General features: G+C 38.1%; 1 protein-coding gene and 1 non-coding gene across 6 annotated transcripts in view; one reads left to right on the top strand and one right to left on the bottom strand.

Moving 5' to 3' along the window:
* Nucleotides 1–9,835: 9,835 nt before the first annotated feature.
* On the bottom strand, nucleotides 9,836–9,908 carry trnar-acg (transfer RNA arginine (anticodon ACG)). The gene has a single exon. It is a non-coding gene; the product is annotated as a tRNA-Arg (tRNA).
* Nucleotides 9,909–10,256: 348 nt separating this feature from the next.
* The window catches only part of fanci (FA complementation group I), a 23,132-nt gene continuing 12,140 nt past the window's right edge, over nucleotides 10,257–21,248 (top strand). For 2 of the 5 annotated variants that reach the window (XM_062035949.1, XM_062035950.1), the window contains exons 1-20: nucleotides 10,275–10,507; nucleotides 10,618–10,687; nucleotides 12,384–12,514; nucleotides 12,768–12,921; nucleotides 13,939–13,996; nucleotides 14,168–14,209; nucleotides 14,293–14,416; nucleotides 14,512–14,597; nucleotides 14,685–14,817; nucleotides 14,911–14,988; nucleotides 15,071–15,207; nucleotides 16,858–17,038; nucleotides 17,115–17,202; nucleotides 17,355–17,485; nucleotides 17,562–17,632; nucleotides 17,735–17,849; nucleotides 18,475–18,630; nucleotides 20,446–20,568; nucleotides 20,744–20,812; nucleotides 20,965–21,066. In XM_062035949.1, the coding sequence (XP_061891933.1) occupies nucleotides 10,415–10,507; nucleotides 10,618–10,687; nucleotides 12,384–12,514; nucleotides 12,768–12,921; nucleotides 13,939–13,996; nucleotides 14,168–14,209; nucleotides 14,293–14,416; nucleotides 14,512–14,597; nucleotides 14,685–14,817; nucleotides 14,911–14,988; nucleotides 15,071–15,207; nucleotides 16,858–17,038; nucleotides 17,115–17,202; nucleotides 17,355–17,485; nucleotides 17,562–17,632; nucleotides 17,735–17,849; nucleotides 18,475–18,630; nucleotides 20,446–20,568; nucleotides 20,744–20,812; nucleotides 20,965–21,066 (2,142 nt within the window). In that variant the 5' untranslated portion in view covers nucleotides 10,275–10,414. Of the gene's footprint in view, nucleotides 10,508–10,617; nucleotides 10,688–12,383; nucleotides 12,515–12,767; nucleotides 12,922–13,938; nucleotides 13,997–14,167; nucleotides 14,210–14,292; nucleotides 14,417–14,511; nucleotides 14,598–14,684; nucleotides 14,818–14,910; nucleotides 14,989–15,070; nucleotides 15,208–16,857; nucleotides 17,039–17,114; nucleotides 17,203–17,354; nucleotides 17,486–17,561; nucleotides 17,633–17,734; nucleotides 17,850–18,474; nucleotides 18,631–20,445; nucleotides 20,569–20,743; nucleotides 20,813–20,964; nucleotides 21,067–21,248 lie in introns of all 5 variants that reach the window. The other 3 variants (XM_062035952.1, XM_062035953.1, XM_062035951.1) reach the window with 2 other exon arrangements.

The raw sequence follows: 21,248 nt of genomic DNA, 5'->3' as shown, positions 1-21,248 counted from the left end.
CTAACACTAATTATATTGTGTGGTATGTTCTATGGATGAGATCTATGGAGGTTAATTTGTGTCTTTATTACGAAAGCTTTTTTTAAACACACATTTTGAACTGAACTTTACATCAAATTATGCAGACAATTTCCATCCATCATCCATTTTCTAACCGCTTGTCCCTTTTGGGGTTGCGGGGGGTGCTGGAGCCTATCTCAGCTGCATTCGGGCGGAAGGCGGGGTACACCCTGGACAAGTCGCCACCTCATCACAGGGCCAACACATATAGACAGACAACATTCACACTCACATTCACACACTAGGGCCAATTTAGTGTTGCCAATCAACCTATCCCGACAATTTCATTGAATACAAATTTGTGAGCGAAATGTGTGTGTTTGTAAATTCAGTTAAGCGGTACCAAAATGATTTTGATACTTTTCGGTACTTTTCTAAATAAAGGGGACCCCAAAAAATTGCATTACTGTCCTTATTTTAACAAAAAATCTTACACATATTTTAAACTGAACATTACATCAAATTATGCCGACAATTTCATTGAATAAAAATTTGTGAGCGAAATGTGTGTGTTTGTAAATTTAGTTTAGTGTTGTCCGATACCAATATTTTGGTATCGATACCAAAATTATTTTGATACTTTTCAGTACTTTTCTTAGTAAAGGGGACCTCAAAAAATGGCATTATTGGCTTTATTTTAACCAAAAAATCTTACACTCATTTTGAACTGAACTTTACATCAAATTATGCCCACAATTTCATTGAATAAAAATTTGTGAGTGAAATGTGTGTGTTTGTGAATTCAGTTTAGTGTTTTCCAGATACCAATGTTTTGGTACCGGTACCGGTACCAAAATTATTTTGATACTTTTCGTACTTTTCTAAATAAAGGGGACCCCAAAAAATTGCATTATTGGCTTTATTTTAACAAAAAAATCTTACACACATTTTGAACTGAACTTTACATCAAATTATGCCGACAATTTCATTGAATAAAAATTTGTGAGCGAAATGTGTGTGTTTGTAAATTCAGTTTAGTATTGTCCCGATACCAATGTTTTGGTACCGGTACCAGTACCAAAATTATTTCGATACTTTTTGGTACTTTTCTAAATAAAGGGGACCCCCAAAAATTGCATTATCGGCTTTGTTCAAAAAAGCTTTTATCAATTACGCCAAATAGCAAAAGTGAAACCGCTTCTATCAGGACATGATCTTGAGAAATTAATCCACGCCTTTATCTCGAATCGTTTAGACTACTGCAATGCCCTGTATGTAGGCATTAGCCAGGCCTCCCTCGCCCGCCTGCAGCTTGTGCAGAACTCTGCTGCTCGTCTGCTAACACAGACCCGCAAACGTGAGCACATCACCCCTATATTAGCGTCCCTTCACTGGCTCCCTGTGTGTTACAGAGTCAACTTTAAACTCCTTTTATTTGTTTTTAAATGTCTAAACAACCTCACGCCAACATATCTCTCCGACCTCCTTCAGCCTTACTGCCCCACCCGATCCCTAAGATCAGCCGATCAGCTGCTGCTGACGGTCCCTGACACAAGGCTGAAGCTTAGAGGTGACAGAGCTTTCGCCGCTGCTGCTCCCAAGCTCTGGAACGACCTACCTCTGAGTGTTAGACAAGCCTCCTCTCTTCCTGTTTTTAAATCTCTCTTAAAAACATACTTTTATTCCATGGCTTTTAACACTGAGTGATATCCATCCTGCAATGGTGCCCCATAATACACCTGCTGTGAACCTGTTTTTATGTTTTATTTATTTATTTTTTATCATGTTCTGTTTGTGTTGTGTTGTGTTTGCTCGGTACTCGTGTTATCTTTTAACCTGCCCATTGTACAGCACTTTGGCTACCCCTGTGGTAAATTTTAAATGTGCTTTATAAATAAAGTTGATTTGATTTGATTTGATTTGTTTTAACAAAAAATCTTACACACATTTTGAACTGAACTTTACATCAAATTATGCCCACAATTTCATTGAATAAAAATTTGTGCGCGAAATGTGTGTGTTTGTAAATTCAGTTTAGTGTTGTCCCGATACCAATGTTTTGGTACCGGTACCAGTACCAAAATTATTTTGATACTTTTTGGTACTTTTCTAAATAAAAGGGACCACAAAAAATTGCATTATTGGCTTTATTTTAACAAAAAATCTTACACACATTTTGAACTGAACTTTACATCAAATTATGCCGACAATTTCATTGAATAAAAATTTGTGAGCGAAATGTGTGTGTTTGTAAATTCAGTTTAGTGTTGTCCCGATACCAAAATTATTTCGATACTTTTCGGTACTTTTCTAAATAAAGGGGACCACATAAAATTGCATTGTTGGCTTTATTTTAACAAAAAAATTTGCACACATTTTGAACTGAACTTTACATCAAATTATGCCCACAATTTCATTGACTAAAAATTTGTGAGCGAAATGTGTGTGTTTGTAAATTCAGTTTAGTGTTGTCCCGATACCAATGTTTTGGTACCGGTACCAGTACCAAAATTATTTCGATACTTTTCGGTACTTTTCTAAATAAAGGGGACCACAAAAAATTGCATTATTGGCTTTATTTTAACAAAAAATCTTACACACATTTTGAACTGAACTTTACATCAAATTATGCCGACAATTTCATTGAATAAAAATTTGTGAGCGAAATGTGTGTGTTTGTAAATTCAGTTTAGTGTTGTTCCGATACCAATATTTTGGTACCGGTACCGGTACCAAAATTATTTCGATACTTTTCTGTACTTTTCTAAATAAAAGGGACCACAAAAAATAGCATTATTGGCTTTATTTTAACAAAAAAACTTTGGGTACATTAAACATATGTTTCTTATTGCAAGTGTTTCCTTAAATAAAATAGTGAACATACAAGACAACTTGTCTTTTATTAGTAAGTAAGCAAACAAAGGCTCCTAATTTAGCTGCTGACATATGCAGTAACATATTGTGTCATTTTCCATTCTATTATTTTGTCAATATTATTAAGGACAAGTGATAGAAAATGAATAATTAATCTACTTGTTCATTTACTGTTAATATCTGCTTACTTTCTCTTTTAACATGTTCTATCTACACTTCTGTTAAAATGTAATATTCACTTACTCTTCTGCTGTTTGATACTTTACATTAGTTTTGGATGATACCACAAATTTGGGTATCAATCCGATACCAAGTCGTTACAGGATCATACACTGGTCATATTCCAAAGTCCTCATGTGTCCAGGACATATTTTCTGAGTTTATAAACATAATATAATTTTTTTTTAAACGAAAGAAGATGTTGTGATGCCAAAAATATCGATGTAATCATAGTAGTATCGACTAGATACGCTACTGTAATTGGTATCATTACAGTAGATGTTAGGTGTAGATCCACCAATGGTGGGTGGGGAAAATTCATATACTGATTTTTTTACACAAAATTTTTCTGCACTGAATTTTGCTCACAATAATTCATTCAATGAAATTGTCAGTATAATGTGACGTAAAAACATTAAATTCACAAAATTGAAACGCAAAAAAAAATCAGTTACCTTTAATTCAGTGTCCAAAAAAGCTTTCATAGTAAAGGCACAAATTAACCTCCATACCTCTATATTGTTGCTCTTGTTGACATCGAGTTTATTTTTAATAGACATAAAGACAAGTCACTTCAGAGGATATTTTCATATAAAATGCCTTTCATATAAAAACTGATAACTGTACACAACTTTTACTGATATTCTATTTCAACTATGAGTATGATTATTTCCCTAAATCATGATCACAAGCAAATGAGACTAAGTACTAGCAAGTAAACAAGTTGTAATCAAGATGTTATCTTTATAGCCTTCCAGTTGTTATGATCTGGCGGCACTGCTGCCGCCTATCTTCTTTTTGTTGCGGTGCCTGGTTTCTGTGTCACGGGGCGTAGCCACCTGCACACACACCTGATGTTCATCTCCTCCTAACGCAGTGGTTCTTAACCGGGGTTCGATCGAACCCTAGGGGTTCGGTGAGTCGGGCGGAGGGTTCGGCGGAGGTCAAGACACACCCGACTCATTGTGTAAATAAAAACTTCTCCCTATCGGCGTATTACGAATACGGCAACAGCAGAAGTCAGACTGGTTTGCAGGTGTGTAGTTTGTTGTGAATTTATGCACTGTGTTGGTTTTGTTGTTTGAACAAGATGATGTTCATGCACGGTTCATTTTGTGGTCCAGTAAAAAAACATGGTAACACTTTAGTATGGGGAACATATTCACCATTAATTAGTTGCTTATTAACATGCAAATTAGTAACACATTGGCTCTTAACTAGTCATTATTAAGTACTTATTAATGCCTTGTATAGGCCTTATTATAACCCTAACCCTCTAACCCTGGCCCTAACCCTCTAATCCTAACCCTAACCAAATAACTCTAAATTAAGTCTTTGTTACTTAGAATATGTTCCCCATACTAAAGTGTTACCAAAAAACATATAACTTTGTCTTGAATTTGAAAAAAAACAAAACATTTTATTTTTCACTAAAGAAGGGTTCTGTGAATGCGCATATGAAACTGGTGAGGTTCAGTACCTCCAACAAGGTTAAGAACCACTGTCCTATCGCCTTAAGCTCTCCAGTCCCTTTACTTTGCGCCAGTAGATTTCCTGATGTTCACTTTTCCATTTGTGTACATCTCCTCTGCTTTGGCTCTACTCCTGCTGCTTGGTCCCATCGTTGCACTAACTGTTACTTCCCCACACCTCTATGTGCTATTTCTGCTATTCACACCATAAGTGGGCATCCTTTGGTATTTTTCCTCACTCCCTTTTGAGTGCTCTTTTTGTTTTTATTCCTATTTATTTTTGGCCATGCGTAGGGGTCCTATTTGGACAAAGTTGATCGTGTTATTATATGTCTATCAATGGCTGGTCTATTCACAGTGCTTCACTTTTTCCACATTTTGTTATGTTACAGCCTTATTACGAAATATATTGACTTTCTTTTTGTCCTCAAAATTTGTTAGAATAATTTTGTATAAGTTATCACACAACTCTTATGCTTGAAGGCCGTTGCTATAGTTATTATCTATTGTGCTGAAGTTGTACTTTTCTATCTGTGCAAAGGCACACAACAGGTAATCTTGCTTTGCGAGTTGTCTCGTGTCAGCAGTTTGTTTCCAGACCCTGCCTGCTGACAACCGAGGACGGACATCGAGTACCTCGGCGCGGACAGGACAGAGACAGGGCGAGATCACGAGTGTCAGCACATTTACATTCTGAATAATCATGTATTGTGTCTACTGGGGCTGCTTGCAGCCTCAGTGATGTTAACTAGGGACCTCCCGAATAAATAGAGGCGCACGTGGGACTGTACCTTAGAGCGTAGGGGGAAACTGTAACTGAGTGTACAGCCCAATACGTCTCTCCTCATGAGTAAAATTGAACTCTGTCTCTGCTTGATTCCTTCTTCTTGTCTTGTGTAATAGATAGTTCGGTGTTTGAACATGACAAAATTCCACAGACAACATCCCGTAATGTGATGTGAAACATTTTTTTTTAACTTGCAAATTTATTACAAAGTAAAAACTAAAAAAATAATATACACATACGTATTCCCAACATTTGCTCAATACTTTGTTGATGCACCTTTTGCAGCAATAAATATGATGCCACAAGCTTGGCACACCTATGTTTGAAAAGTTTAGCCCATTCTGTCATGTCTGTGATCATGTTTTGTTTAGTATATGTTTTGCTTGGTTTCTGTACACTTTTTAGTTCTTGTTTTCACTCCCTTGCTTTGTCACCATAGCAACCATTAGTTTCACCTGGTTCACATCCTCATGTCACGCACCTGTCTCACGTTTTCACATTTCGAGTCACGCACCTGTTTTCACTAATCATGTCACCAGTATTTAAGCTTGTTGTTGCCAGGCAGTCGGCCTGGTGACATTATCCTATCTTACCCCTGACATTCTGGATTTGCTCTGTGCTGACTTATTTCATGCTTGTATTCCATGCCATAGTTTTCATGCTTTTCACATCACAGTAAGTGTAGTTTTTTCTTGTCCATAGTTTCTGTCTAAGTGTTTTTTGTTTCTTAGCCAAGTTTATCTCCGCCTTTGTGCACGCCTTTTGTTTGCACCTTTTTTTTGCAGTTTAGAGTTAAAAATAAATCATGTACTCACCTTCACGCCTTGCCCGCGCCAACTTTCCTTTGCATTCCGGGAAAACACAACACCCCAAGGTACACATATTGACACATTCCTCTTTGCAGCAGCTCAGATTGGGTGGGAAGGGTTGGTTTTCATCCAGGATGTCTCTGTACATTGCTGCATTCATCTCAGCTGAAAAACATCCCCACAGCATGATGCTGCCACCACCATGCTTCACTGTAGGGATGGTATTGGCCTGGTGATGAGCGGTGCCTGGTTTCCTCCAAACATGACGCCTGGCATTCACGTTAAAGAGTTCTATCTTCGTCTCATCAGACCAGAAAATTTAGTTTCTGATGGTCTAAGAGTCTCTCGGGTGCATTTTGGCAAATGTTTTATTCAGAAATTACTTTTGTCTAGCCACTATATCATACAGGCCTGATTGGTGGTTTGCTGCACAGATGGTTGTCCTTTTGTAAGGTTCTCCTCTCTCCACAGAGGAATGCTATAGCTCTGACAGAGTGACCATCGAGTTCCTGGTCACCTCTCTTACTAGACTAAGATGAATGCAGCAATGTACAGAGACATCTTGGATGATTCCCATCCAATCTGATGGAGCTTGACAGCTGCTGCAAAGAAGAATGGGCGAAACTGTCCAAACATAGGTTTGCCAAGCTTGTGGTATGGTATTCAAAAATACTTCAGGCTGTAATTGCTGCCAAAGGTGCATCAACTTAGTATTGAGCAAATACTCTGAATGCTTATGTACATGTGTGTTTTTTAGATTTCTTAATTTTTAACACATTTGCAAAATTAAAAAAAATTAAAATGTTCACAGTGTCATTAGGGGTATTGTGTGTAGAATTTTCAGGGACGAAAATAAATGTATTCCATTTTGGAATAAGGCTGTAACATAACGAAATGTGGAAAAAGTGAAACCCTGTGAAAACTTTCTGGATACACTGTATTTCATTCAGGATACATCCATACTGTCTTCAGGCAAGTTATTTCAACTTATACATTTATTATCGGGACCAGACTTCTTTTGTTTGAAGGACATATGCATAAACATACACAAATTTGAGCTTCAAAGTTCATATAAGCAAGAAATTGTTGACATTCTAGTATCCAGCTGTTCACTAAACTGTATAGCAACTATGAGGTTTAATTGTATTCCTGTAACCTCCTTGACTTTGTGGATTATGTCCATTCTTATTTTGAGTCATTTTGATTATGTCCTTTGTGCAAGGTGGTGGCTGACGTTATTTACTTGCGACAGGAGAGATCGCAGTAGTTAAAATTAATAATTAACTCTGCCTTCTTCAGGTTTTAAGCGCTGAATGACGTAATGTTGTTTACTAATGATGGCAATTTGGCAAAGTCTAGTTACTAAAGTTAGCTATCATTGAATGTATAGAGTTAGTATTATCACAACAACATGACTACAGCTTGTTAGTTGCTTTTTCTGGGCTTTTATGTACATATGTGCACACGGTCCCTTCATGTAGGTCGGGGGTCAGCAACCCGTGGCTCTTTAGTGCCGCCCTAGTGGCTCCCTGGAGCCATTGAAAATGGAAAAAGATAGGGGAAAAATATATGTTTTGTTTTAGTATGGTTTTTGTTTGAGGACAAACATGACACAAAACTTCCCAAGTGTTAGAAAGTCCACTGTTTAATTGTTTGTGTGTGAGAGTATTTGGTAAACATCGTTTTGTCCTACTAATTTCGGTGGTTCTTGAACTTACCATAGTGTGGACTGTGATGCAACAGTTTGTTTACATGTAAAATCTTCCACTCCTTCTTTGTCTCAATTTGTCCACCAAAAGTTTCATGCTGTGCGTGAATGCACAAACATGCACTTTGTTGATGTTATTGACTTGTTGGAGTGCTAATCAGGCATATTTGGTCAGTGCATGACTGCAAGCTAATCAATGCTAACATGCTATTTAGGCTAGCTGTGTGTACATATTGCATCATTATGCCTCATTTGTAGGTATATTTGAGCTCATTTAATATCCTTTACTTTTATCCTCTTTGTATATAATTTAGTTTTGAATGTGAGTGTGAATGTTGTCTGTCTATCTGTGTTGGCCCGAGATAGGCTCCAGCGCCCCCCGCGACCCCGAAGGGAATAAGCGGTAGAAAATGGATGGATGGATGTCTCATGACACATTATCTCTAGGTAATATTGGCTGCATTTCAGATCGTTGTTTGTGTGTCACATTGTTCCAGACCACAGCAAACATTACCTAGCTTACCATAGATTGGGAAAAAATCTATTAAAAGAAGACAGCCTGCCGTTTCCTTTAACTTGGACACACACATCTATACTTTTGACTTTTGGCCATTAAAAGCCAGTAATTTCCAGGAGTTATCTCACCTTCCGAGTAGCCTCTGATTTACTAATGGTTTCTTATGTTGTAAAATGTGTAGAATAAATATATTAAATTTCAACATTCCTGTCAACGAAGTTTTGCTTCAGCCTGCGACACATATTCATTTTGATAGTAGGCTATTATAGCTAATATAGACACTTGTCATGTGTTGCCTTTATTATAAGACTTATATACGGCTTTTAATTTTTAGCGGCTCCAGACAGATTTGTCTTTTGTATTTTTGGTCCAATATGGCTCTTTCAACGTTTTGGTTTGCCGACCCGTGGTTTAGGTGTACGAGATTGCAATGAGTGACAAGCCAAATTTTTTATTTAATATAAGTAGTAGTAGGGAAAAAAATAGACATTTTAAATATATATATATATATTCCGTTCTCTTTAACCACTACCCAGAATTAAAATCAGTTGGTAACATTAGATAGTTGGTGGTGTTCTTGCTATATCTTTTGTTTAAAAAAATGGGACTTTTGAGCACCAACCAGAAACTTGAGGGTTCCTGCTTTGAATCCAGTTTTTGCCATTCCAGTCACTGCCGTTGTGTTCTTGGGCAAGACACTTTACCCACTTTGCTCGCAGCTAGTTAAAAAGTGCCACCCAAACTGGTTTAAATGTAGCTTCAATGTAGATAATGGCCCTGGGTTTCTGAATGTTAACAGCTTTGAGTCACTAGAGCAGGGTTCAGGAACCTTTTTGACTGAGAGAGCCATGAAACACAAATATTTTAAAATGTCTTTTCTGAAAAAAATTTTTTTTTAACACTGATTACAACTAAATGTGTGCATTTTTAAGTAAGACCAACATTTTAGAGTATAATAAGTCTCTTATTATTTTTAATAACATTGTTATTCTGAAGCTAACCAATAATAAATAAAACACTTCTTACCATAAATGCGACTTCTTGAACAGGTGCGTTAGAAAACGGATGGATGGATTAAAATGCATGAGAACGTTTTATATTTTTAACCTTATTTTTAACTCTGTGATTACCAGCGGAGTTATTCATTACTTCTCGTGTCAAGCAATGTCAGCTAAGATTTATCTGAGAGCCAGATGCGGTCATCAAAAGAGCCACATCTGGCTCTAGAGCCATAGGTTCCCTACCCCTGCACCGGAGAAAAAGCGCAAAATAATTCACTTCACTTCACTTCAACGCACAGTTCAACACATTTACCAATACCTTTGGATAAAATAGTATCTAATTTAAAAGTGAGCCAAAGGGCATTAAAAAACACAGTCAAGGGGCGTTTACACCTAAATATTTTCAGAAGACATTTTTAAGACAAAATATTTGCTGAACCAAAAGATCCGAGCTAGCCAGGAGTCGAACCTAGAATCTTCTGATCCGTAGTCAGACGCGTTATCCATTGCGCCACTAGCCCATATGAAACATGGTGAGTAATGTTGTTAATACACGTTAAAAAACGTTTTATGAACGTGTTAAACGTAAGTTATTATATAATACGGTGACAGCATCAAGCAACAAGACCAACTCAATCATCGGGAGATGTACAATTTAAAAAGCAAGAGCCGTTCGTCAAACTTACTTGCCAGATTTAAAAATTACGTTTTCGCTTTCTGTGACATTCATTGATATAAATGATTATTATATTAAAAGTACCGCCATTGTTTAATTATTATGACGATATATGAGCAACAATAAGAGTGTTTTTTTTAAGTCATTGTATTTAACGTGAATATGAAATGTTATCTTCGTAGGACACGATAAACTCAACCTGGCAACCCAAAAAGCACAACAGGAAGTACTCTCTGCTGGCGGGAAATACGCTCGCGCTAATTTGCTGCTAGTACGTTGTCGAATGTCGTGCTTCTCTTTCGGTTACACGGTTTGATGTAAATGTGAACATATATACACTTTCTTTCCATCATGAAGGCTGAAATGGACAGAATAATTTCCCTGTCGGATGGCGACAGTTCTTTGGAACTTCAAAAATACTTGTCCTCCATTGGTGAAGAGAAGGTAACTCGTGTTGTTGACAGAATATGTCAGAGTATTTGTTGTCAACACTGCCACCAAACTTTGTAAATTATTTCTAAATGGTGTAAAACACTAACTTCTTTGTTTTCTAGTTGATCACACTAATTACCCAAAGTGCATTGAAGGGCAAGATAGTTGGCGTTATTAAAGCCATATTCAAAGGTAAGGTATTATTGTCAGTTGTGTATGATTGATAACTATTGTTTATTAGTGGTGGGCGACACTGCTAATTTTGGTATTTACCTGGTACCAAGTAAATACTGTACAGGGCCAGTGTGGCCGATACAGATAGTTGTTCATCATGGTTATAATCAGAATACAGCTAAAGGACAAAGATTTTAGGCAAACAAACTAAAATGGTTTTCAATCAATCAATAGCTTTTAAGTTAACCGGGTAAAAAACTCATTGAGATTAAAGGTAGGTCTTTAATTTCATTGCACAAGTACAACAAAACTTTGTTTTCAGCACAAACCCGTTCAAGATTAGACAAACAAACAGTGTACAGGGTTACAGAACAGGAACGCTGATGGGTCGCCACAAGGCGCCCTGCAAAAGATGGGAAAAAGATCAATGCTGGGGGAGGATGAGTAAAAAAATACAATCTAGGCCCAGTCTGGAGTGGGAAAAAACCTCCATAGCAAAGCACATATACATATTACAACTAGGGCTGCAACTAACGATTAATTTGATAATCGATTAATCTGTCAATTATTACTTCGATTAATCGATTAGTAATCGGATAAAAGAGACAAACTACATTTCTATCCTTTCCGGTATTTTATTGGGAAAAAAAACAGCATACTGGCACCATACTTATTTTGATTATTGTTTCTCAGCTGTTTGTACATGTTGCAGTTTATAAATAAAGGTTTATGCGCATAGCATAGATCCAACAAATCGATGACTAAATTAATCGCCAACTATTTTTATAATCGATTTTAATCGATTTAATCGATTGTTGCAGCCCTAATTACAACATCTCGACACTCGCAACAGAGGGGAGGGAGTGGGGGCCAAGGTGGCAGGCTGCAGCTCTTCAGGTGCTGCCCAATCCGTCCATCACCCCTAAGGGATTTGCATCAAGGGCATTGGATGGGGTGGTGGGGTATGTGTGTGTGACGTATATGTTTGTGGATGCATGTTTGTGTGTAAGCCTGCCGCGTGTCTGTATTCTGCGGCCTTGATGTCGTGCAGTCGCTAGTCCAAAGTCAACAAGAACAGGTGTGTGTCCATGAGAGACAAGATGGGAGTTTGTTGTGTCTTCACTGCACTGTCCTTCGGGAGAGTCTCGAAGCCAGGGAAACAATCCAAGTTAGGATGTTTTGTTTGCGAGTGAAAATAAAATGTGCTTTTCACTCTAAATTGTCTTTGACTGATCCTCAAAATTCATCCTGTGGGGCAGACAGACCGATGTTATCCGCTCCGTCACGACAAGCAGGTTCCCCCAAACCTAAGAGCTTGTCAATTTCGTTGAGGCCACTTAAATAGTTCCAATGTTTAGATTTGGAGAGCAATGCAAAAAAAGGCAACAAGAAAGTCAAGACAAGACAAAGAAGCAAGCAAGAGAGATAAGGGAGAAGAAAGGGGAGCGTCCGCCCTCGATGAGTGCCAGTGAGAAAAATCTATTTTCCAATACAATATAGCAATATGAACAAGACTAAAACACACTTGCGTAAAAAACAAATACTTTTTATTACTGCTTAATACATACTGTATAAATGTTTGAATGAATATGCTTACCTCTACATTTATTCTTGTTTTGTAAAAGATATAATTTTCTGGATGCCAATTTGACCTTAACTCATTTCAGGCAATGCTCGTTCATACAGTATATCATGGGTTCTTTTTGTACTGCAGGCTCTCCGCCTGCTTCTACTGAAGGGTCAGAGCGCAGACTTCTACTTTACCAACATTCTATCCCCCTCTGTGAGTCTGGTGATGTCCACAGTGAAGTGGCAGCCGATGTCATTGGACTGCTCATGCTTGAGGTACAAAGTTTAACATGTATTATTTAGACTCTTATGGGTCTTCAGCCAAAGGACAGCAAAACTGCTGATAAATTAAGTTATTTCGTATAATTATTAGTCTTTACTATTGTTTCTCTCCAGAGCTTTACACAAGCCCTTTTTACAGTTCCTTTCCTTAAATGTTAACTTAGTCAATTAATGCTGTTTGACTCAGACATTATTTATTGTAAAATTGTTTCTCATTACTATTTGTATTATTTAATCTCATACGCAGACGCACACTCTGACTGGATCCTCTCTTGCAAAATTGGGTGAACTTTTTGTGAAAGAAATCAAAGTGGGAAAAATAACCAATGGGAAGTCATTGGAACTATTTCCGACTGTGCTGACTGCCATGACAGCCTGTGAAAAATTGTCATATGGCAAAGGTTAGTACAAACAGTTGCTGCCATTAAATTGTAAGTTAATGATTATTTGCAAAAAAATAAAGTTTTTTCAGTTCAAACAATATATATTTTGTCTTTGCAGTGTATTCAATTGAATATAAATTGAAAAGGATTTGCAAATCATTGTATTCTGTTTTTATTTACGATTTACACAACGTGCCAACATCACTGGTTTTGGGTTTTGTAATACTGAAATGCTGAATCAATCATTTATAAAGTATAAAAATGCAACCATTAAGCTTTTATGGTTTATACTCCGTCTGCTAAAACGTTGCAGCAGATGGAAGCCGAGAAAGTGAAGGAGCCAAGCTATGCCAACAGAAATGGAGTGTTTGCCCAAAATCAACTAGAAAAAATGTTTTCACAGGGAGCTGGGCCAAACGCATAACTGTCCATCGAGTGAGTCACTATAATATTGATCATGATACATGCAGCACATCGTGCTTGTTAATACAACTATAGTACATATGCTTTCGAGCCAGCTGTGTACAAACAAAACATGAAATGTCGGCTAATATTTTACAGCTACTGTAATATGAATGTTCATGTTTTTAATCAGTACAGATTGCAGGAAGTATTGCATCGTGTTGTGCGTTACAAACTCAAAAGCCATTCAGATGTTGACGCAGTAGCTCGCTTACGGCAAATACCGTAGTATGCCATCGCGAGGGGATGTGTTACAACGCTAGAAAAAGAGTTTCTCTGTGTTCGCTTTAACAGTAACAATGTCGCTACAGCTTGGTTAGTATACAGGTTACAGAACGTGCAACACAATTTTAAATATTTAAAGTTCCGGTCTGGATTTTATAAATTTTTATTAGTTAAACGATTAATCGAAGCAACATAATATAAATCAATGCTTTTTCTAATCAATTGGTTGTTGCAGCCCTAAAATTAATACTATTTTGGCTGTATTATTTAGTAAAGCTTTTTTATTTGCTCTGATTTGACAACACAGAACTTTCCACTTAGAATGTTCTGCCGTTCTTTGAATTTCAGGTGAGCTCAGTGGTGAGGAATGCAAGAAGCAACTGATCAATAGCCTCTGCTCAAGCAGGTAACATAATGCAACACCTTTTGTTCTTGATTATGCCTAAAAAACATCAAACTTATTTTAGATTCATTGTGTATTATGTTGGTATTGAATAACAAGCAATTTGATTCCCTTTACTGAAAATTATTGAAGCCCAAAGTTTATCAACACTAAGTACCTGTATTCCTGATGCAGATGGGACCCACAATGCGTTATCTACTTGACCACGATGTTCAGGTCACTTTTTTCACGTCACTAATGCTGTTACATTTGCTCGAATATTATATTCGGCTGCATTTTGACTGTCTGTGTCAATTCAGGGATGTACCTTTGTCGTTAGATGAGCTGCACTTTCTGGTGGAGAAAGTGCTGCGGATGTTCAGCAAACTTGATCTGCAGGCAATCCCGCCGCTTGTTTATCAACTGCTCTTGTTATCAGCAAAGGTAAAAAGTGTGTGACAGCATGTGCACAAGACAGGAAATCTTTCTTTCTTCCCCTGGTAATCTAATGATGGTATTAATCATGTTGCGCCTTGTAGGGTTGCAAAAAACAGGTCCTAGATGGAATCATCAGTTATTTTAAGCAGCAAGACATAAACCAACACGAGGAACAGTCACATGGAGAGTGGGTATTACGAGTGTTGCAAGTGGCACTTTCAATGTTCACTACTTGAATTATCAACCCCAACTCCCACACTTTCGTTTTCCTTAGGAGCGTGGATCTAGAGGTTCAGTCCATTCCACAGGACCAATTACGGCATGTGGAGGGTACGGTTATCCTCCATATTGTCTTTGCTGTACGGCTAGACCACGAACTTGGGAGGGAATTCCTCAAAATCATTAAGGTAACGAAGGTCTCATTTGTCACTCACAGAAACTCTTTTAGAATCCGCTTAAACATATATTATTGATTCCACTCATACTTTCCTTTGCACCAGACATCTTATGGGGACCTTTGCCCATTCAGCGTTGCCCTATTACTCTCCGTTGCACGCATCCAGCGCTACGAGGAACAGGTCACTACGCCGCTCTTTTTTTTATTGTAACTTGACACTATTCTGCGAATGTATCATCTCCCTCATTGTCTTTATCTGATAGGTGTTTGACCTTTTGAAGGGGAGCATTATCAAGAGCTTCAAAGATGAGCAGATGCTGCAGGGGTCCAAGTTCTTGCAGGACCTCCTGCCTAAGCACTGTAGTGTTTCTCAGATGATTTTGGACACAGTGAAAAACAGGTATGAAAAATTACCTACTGTAAGTTTATCTCATACAGTAGTACCTCCAGTTATGAGGTTATTGGTTCTATGACCGAGTTAAAAACTCAAAACTCACATCAGTGTCGCTCATTGAAATTAATTTAATCTATGGTTCACCCCCCAAGAACACCACGTTTTTAACAAGTAACATGCCTTTTTGGGGCGGAGTGGCTCACTTGGTGTAGCGGCCGTGCCAGCAACTTGAGGTTTACAGGTTTGATCTCCGCTTCCGCCATCCTAGTCACTGCCGTTGTGTCCTTAGCAAGATACTTTACCCACCTGCTCCGAGTGCCACCCACACTGGTTTAAATGTAACTCAGATAATGGGTTTCACTATGTAAAGCGCTTTGTCATTAGTGAAAAGCACTATATAAATATAATTCTCTTCATTTTTTTAAATGATAAACAAACTTTCAGATTAAAAATATTATATGAAGAACAATTCATTATAATGTACTACAAACTACTCCAGTAGTTTTATCAAGCAATTAAATAATAATGTACAGCATTTACTTTCACATTCATTTATTTGGATCTTTGCTGCTGTAGCTACAGCGGAAGCTCACTCTGTTTACAAAATGTAACTTCTAATTGGCCCCTTTTACACTGCACACCAAATCAGATTTTTTTCCTTTAAGTGACACAGCTCGGATATTTTTTGCCAGTCTAATCGCTCCAAAGTGCTTGAAATCTGAACTTTTTGCGTCAGATTCAGGCCACATGAGGAGGTAGTCCAAATCCCTTTGGAATCTGATTTATTCCAAATGAGACTTCAGTATAAAGGAAATTGGACCTGAATGTGACTCTTTCATCATCTTTGGGCGAGCCACATCAGGACGCAGCCTGCCAGCGGAACTATTAACATCATCACAACATCCGCTTTCAGTGAGAAAAGTAGTTTTTCGGCGGCTACATTTTCGATGCATCACTCGTCAACAGTACACAAATATTAGGCTCTGTGTAATATATGAACATATATACTTTGATTCTGAAGAAATAGCGATTGTTGGAGGACCGGAATTGGCATGTACGCTGTCCCGTATATGCTTTTATGTTACATACATTGCGTAAGTTTTTTACATAAGTCACTTGAAAAATAAAGCTAACGTAGATCCACGCTGATGTCTGTGACGCCTCTACTTAAGTCATAAAAAGATTGGAACACTCCCAAATATATTACACTACACAAATGAAGATAGGAGAACAAACGTCTACAGAGCTGAAAATATATTGTGACGTTCAGGCCACATTGGGGCCTGTATGAGTTTATACTGGAGTCTGATAAAGATCACATGTTACTTGCAGTGTAAAAAGTCAGCTGAAAAATCAGAATTAATCAATGTGACAAATATAGTATTTGTACTCACTGTATTTTCTATGTGGTGGCTATGGCACAAAGAAAGTGAAAGAATCAAATGTCAAAATATACAGATGTTTTATTTTGAACAAAATCACAATGTAATGCTCAGTTTTTGTAAAGATTTCCAATTAAATGTACCACATTCCAGGCTGCAGGTACTGTTTTGATCCCACCATACTGTGAGCACTCAAAGATGCCTACTGTCATCCTATCTTGGCATGTACTTGTAAAACTGGTGTTCATGTTGGTTTGCATTATTTTTTGGGCAGTGTGTTTGGATGGGATCATGTCACACAAGGTCTGGTGCAGCTGGGCTTCTTCCTGATGGACACATTTGGACCTAAACCCGGACCATTTGGCAAAACCACAGAAGTGTCTGCTACTGTGGCCAGGACCCCCACTCAGCTGGCATGTAAACTGGGAGGTCAGGTGCTCCAGCAGGGCTTTAAGGTAACATTTGGTTACCTGACCAAGACTATATATGTGTATTGTGTTGCTGTATGGTGATGTACATTTGTTCTCTTAGATGCATGAGGCAATCAGAGGCGAGATACTGGAGCAAGTTCTGAATCGACTGGTCACAAAGACCGCATCACCTGTCAATCATTTCTTAGGTATAAAACCTCTTACAATCAAAAATCCTAACAGTGACATGACCTAGCATCTTTGTCATTAGATTGTGCTTGAAAATCTAATCTCTGTGCCGTTCAGTGAAACCTGTTAATTGTACCTTGACTATAACAGACCTTTGTCTCTGTGTTGTCAGACCTGTTGTGTGACATTGTGACCTCTGCTCCAATGATACTTCTGGAGTCATCATCCAAGGTTACAGAGACATTTGACCACCTGTCATACCTGCCCCTGGCCACAGTGCAGGGCTTGCTGAAAGCTGTCCAGGTGTCTAAAATATACCTGCACACAGACTCACAGACATACACACAGCTTTGTAAAATGTTTTCTCTCTGATATACAGCCTCTGCTGAAAGTCAGCATGTCCATGAAAGATGCATTGATTGTAGTTCTCCGAAAGGCCATGTTTTCCAGGTATATAGACTGTTGAAACAATTTGGGTTTATAGCATTCCAGCAAGATTTGATGTAACAATACATTATGCTCAGTTTAACATATATTTTGACTCTTTACCAGCCAATTGGATGGACGGAAGTCTGCTGTGGCTGGTTTCTTGTTGTTATTGAAGAATTTCAAAGTGTTAGGGAGCTTGGCCACCAGCCAGTGCAGCCAGGCGATCTCCTCCAGTCAGGTAAGTTTACAGGTGTGCTTTCAACATTAGGGATCATACTTGGGCTTGAAATTCTTGAAATAGTATGGATTTTAATGTTATGTACAAAGTACTGTACTTAGGGTTATCTTCAAATTGACGAAGATTCAATGATCCAATTGGGAGGAGTCGTATTTAACTATAAACGTTAAACGTTGTTGGAGGCAGGTAAGTTAAAACCTGCTGAGGCTCCAGCGTACGGTGTGTTTGTTGGGAGGATAAATTGATTGCGTTCATCATCCATCCATCCATTTTCTACCGCTTATTCCCTTCGGGGTCGCGGGGGGCGCTGGAGCCTATCTCAGCTACAATCGGGCATGTTTTTCATAAATATTAGTACAGATCTTTGTGTGGAGACAAATAGTTTTTAGAGAGTAAGAGTAAATCTTACTTTCTTTCGGCTGTAACTTCAGCCTTCCTCAGAGCAGTCACTGCTTCCTGGTGTGACGTTACTCGTCTAAAAAACAGCTGACCTTGTTTTGGCCTCCCACATCTCTTATTACATAAAACAATTTGTTTGCACACAATATTATTTTACTAATAATGTTGGGGGGATATTTCTAAATGGCGGAGGCGATTGAGGTTTGTCTGAATACGCTTCCGACAGACACGGGGCGAGCCAAGCCTCGGTGCATCTGGCCAGTTAAACTCCTGTCTTCGGCCTCGATGGGACATACTGGAAATTAACCCCGCTGCGGGCGCCGTAACGCACCGCCTTTGCCCCGCGCCTCACCCGAGAGGTGTAGCTCTCCTCTTGAAAAAGGTAATGATCCTTCCGCTGGTTTACATACAGAAAACATTGTTGCAACTTTTACCTCCTAGAGCCCAAGACTTAACAAACTATGGTTAAGCCTTTTTTGAGGTGGAAAAAGTTGAAAATAGGCCCCATTATGCAAAACCAACTTTTCCTACCTGTTGGTACATGTTTTTGTGTGTTTTGGATCCCAATAAGTTCCAAAAATTTGAAAACAAACCAGGGAGTCATGGCGAAGATATTTTTCAAAACAATCTTGCCTTCTTCCAATCGAGCTATACGTATTTTGTCATGTTACATCAGTAGATATCTCCATAAATGGTAGTGCAGTGGCTCTTAAACCACCTCAGAAAAGCCTTGGCTCTCCAAGTACCACCATAATGACCAACATTAAAATACAGTTGTGTAATAGGCCTATGTATTCATTTAAAACAAGGCAGAGGTTTTATTTAACAAGCATGTTTAATATATTTGGCCACTGTAACATTACACACAGTTTGAACAGTAACACTGTTTTTGAATATAGGAAAATACAACACCCTTCTTTGATCAAGTGATTCTTTGGCGTAACCCTAGATTTGGGGCAGACTGTCTCGTACATGCACATGCATGCTAAAATCCTCAGCTATAGTGTATAGTAGCGTATAGTTCTAACGTATATCTGTCTGTAGACTCGATATGGAAACGCTAAAAACTACAACATGGCTGACGAGGTGGAGACGCAGTCAAAAAGGGCTTGGCTGGGAGAAGGGCTTCGGCATGTTTTGAAGAGACAGGCAAAAAGCGGCTTGAAGATAATCTGTAACACAAAATGTATGCAACATTTGGACCAAATCACCAATATTACATGGTATGTAGACCACAAGAAAGTGTTTTAAATGTAAAAAAAAAATAAAAATCATAATTTAAGCCCTGTCATGAAAAACTGTATTCCTTACATAAGTAAAATGAATTAACATTGGAATAGTCAAGTAGATGTGCTAGTGCACTTCCAAGTGACATTACTAACACCTAGTGAGCAGTCAGTAATACAATACCGTGAGCCTTTCCACAATATCGCAATAAATATCGTATTATGAGGTCAATTTCAAAATTGTATCATATTGTGAGATTTTGATATTGTTACATCCCTAGTCAGTATACACTACTACATATCACCATCTGTTTATTTTTTTTTTTAAAACAACATAGATTCGGCTAATATTTGACGATGGGCAAAATCTAACCAATCAGATTTGACTATGAAAATTCTTAGTTGAAGATAGCCCAAAGTGTACTTAAATTGATCATTTTTGTTTAACAAAAACTATTTGAATTGTACTCCTGTTCTAACTAGATTGATAAATAATTAAAAAAAATAACGTGCATAAAACTCTTACCTAATTTTTTATGATGTGATGGAAACTTCTTTTTTTTTTTACCATGTTTAGATTTGACTAGATATGTCATTTCCTACTGATAGTGTGCTAGAAGAGCATGAAAACTGACCCTGAAATTGCTCAGTGTTGCGTGTGATTCCGGAGGTTTGTGGGTGTTGCGTTGTGTTCATTTTGGGTTCTCGCCCAAAGGCCTGACAATCCCAAGCCCATGTGAGTTGTGTGTACATACAACACAGGAAGTGAACACATTTATTGGTGATTTATGTGATATGTAGAAGGAGTAGGATTAAATAAGCTTTGCTTTTTCCTATCTTTTTTTCCAGACACATTGAATTGTGTAAATGTGAAAGTGAGATTTAAGTCAGTGTAACCTTGTATGGATGTTCAAAATAAACTCCAACTCAACCCTGAACAACCTAACTAACCTTCTTGAATCCCCGACTAGATCCAAGTGGACGTTCATTCTCGTTACAATGCTGCTGCCAATGAAGCGTTCTGTCTGGAGATCTTGAGCAGCCTCCGTCGTTGCCTTGGCCAGCAGGCTGATGTGCGCCTTATGCTCTACGAGGTTTGTGCTCTTTTTTTAAAGCCCTGTAATCATTTTCAGTTCCATTTGAATAATTTCTAGAATTCCATATTACATTATGTTGGAAGTTGACTTTAGTTTAATATGAAATATGTGAATGAATATGTACATTTAGTTTCATCCATTTACATGAAGTGTTGATTGAGATGTTATGCAGGGCTTCTATGGTGTTGTAAGTCGGAACTCCCAGCTCGCAAGCTCCATCATGCAGACACTTCTATCACAGGTATGAATGTCTTTCCAGAATTAAAATCAATCAATCAAAGTTTATTTATATAGCCCTTAATCACTAGTGTCTAAAATGAAGTGTGTATATGTTCATTATGACTTATTTATCATGCTTGAAGCATTTATACACCCGCTCTCTCCTCTCATTAGCTGAGGCGGTACTACGAACCTGAACAAGATCTCCTGCCCCCAGTGAAACTGCAGCCGTGCATCACTGCTCATGGAGAGCAAGTCCACATTCAGGAGCCTTTGGTACTATAAAACTCTAGTGATGGTGCTTTGCTTACGTCTACTAAGTACTCATTGAATACACTGAGAGTTGGACTTAGCAGTGTAATTAAATTAAATGTGTTACATGCCAGTCAAGTTCTCTATGCTGTTTCATTGGTAGCTTGGGACAAAATGGGTTCAGTAGCCAACACAGTATAGAAAGT

Source organism: Entelurus aequoreus, linkage group LG24 (assembly GCF_033978785.1).
Source record: "Entelurus aequoreus isolate RoL-2023_Sb linkage group LG24, RoL_Eaeq_v1.1, whole genome shotgun sequence".
Lineage (NCBI taxonomy): Eukaryota > Metazoa > Chordata > Actinopteri > Syngnathiformes > Syngnathidae > Entelurus > Entelurus aequoreus.
Note: the sequence above shows the minus strand (reverse complement) of the source record. Positions and strands in the feature narration are given on the sequence as shown.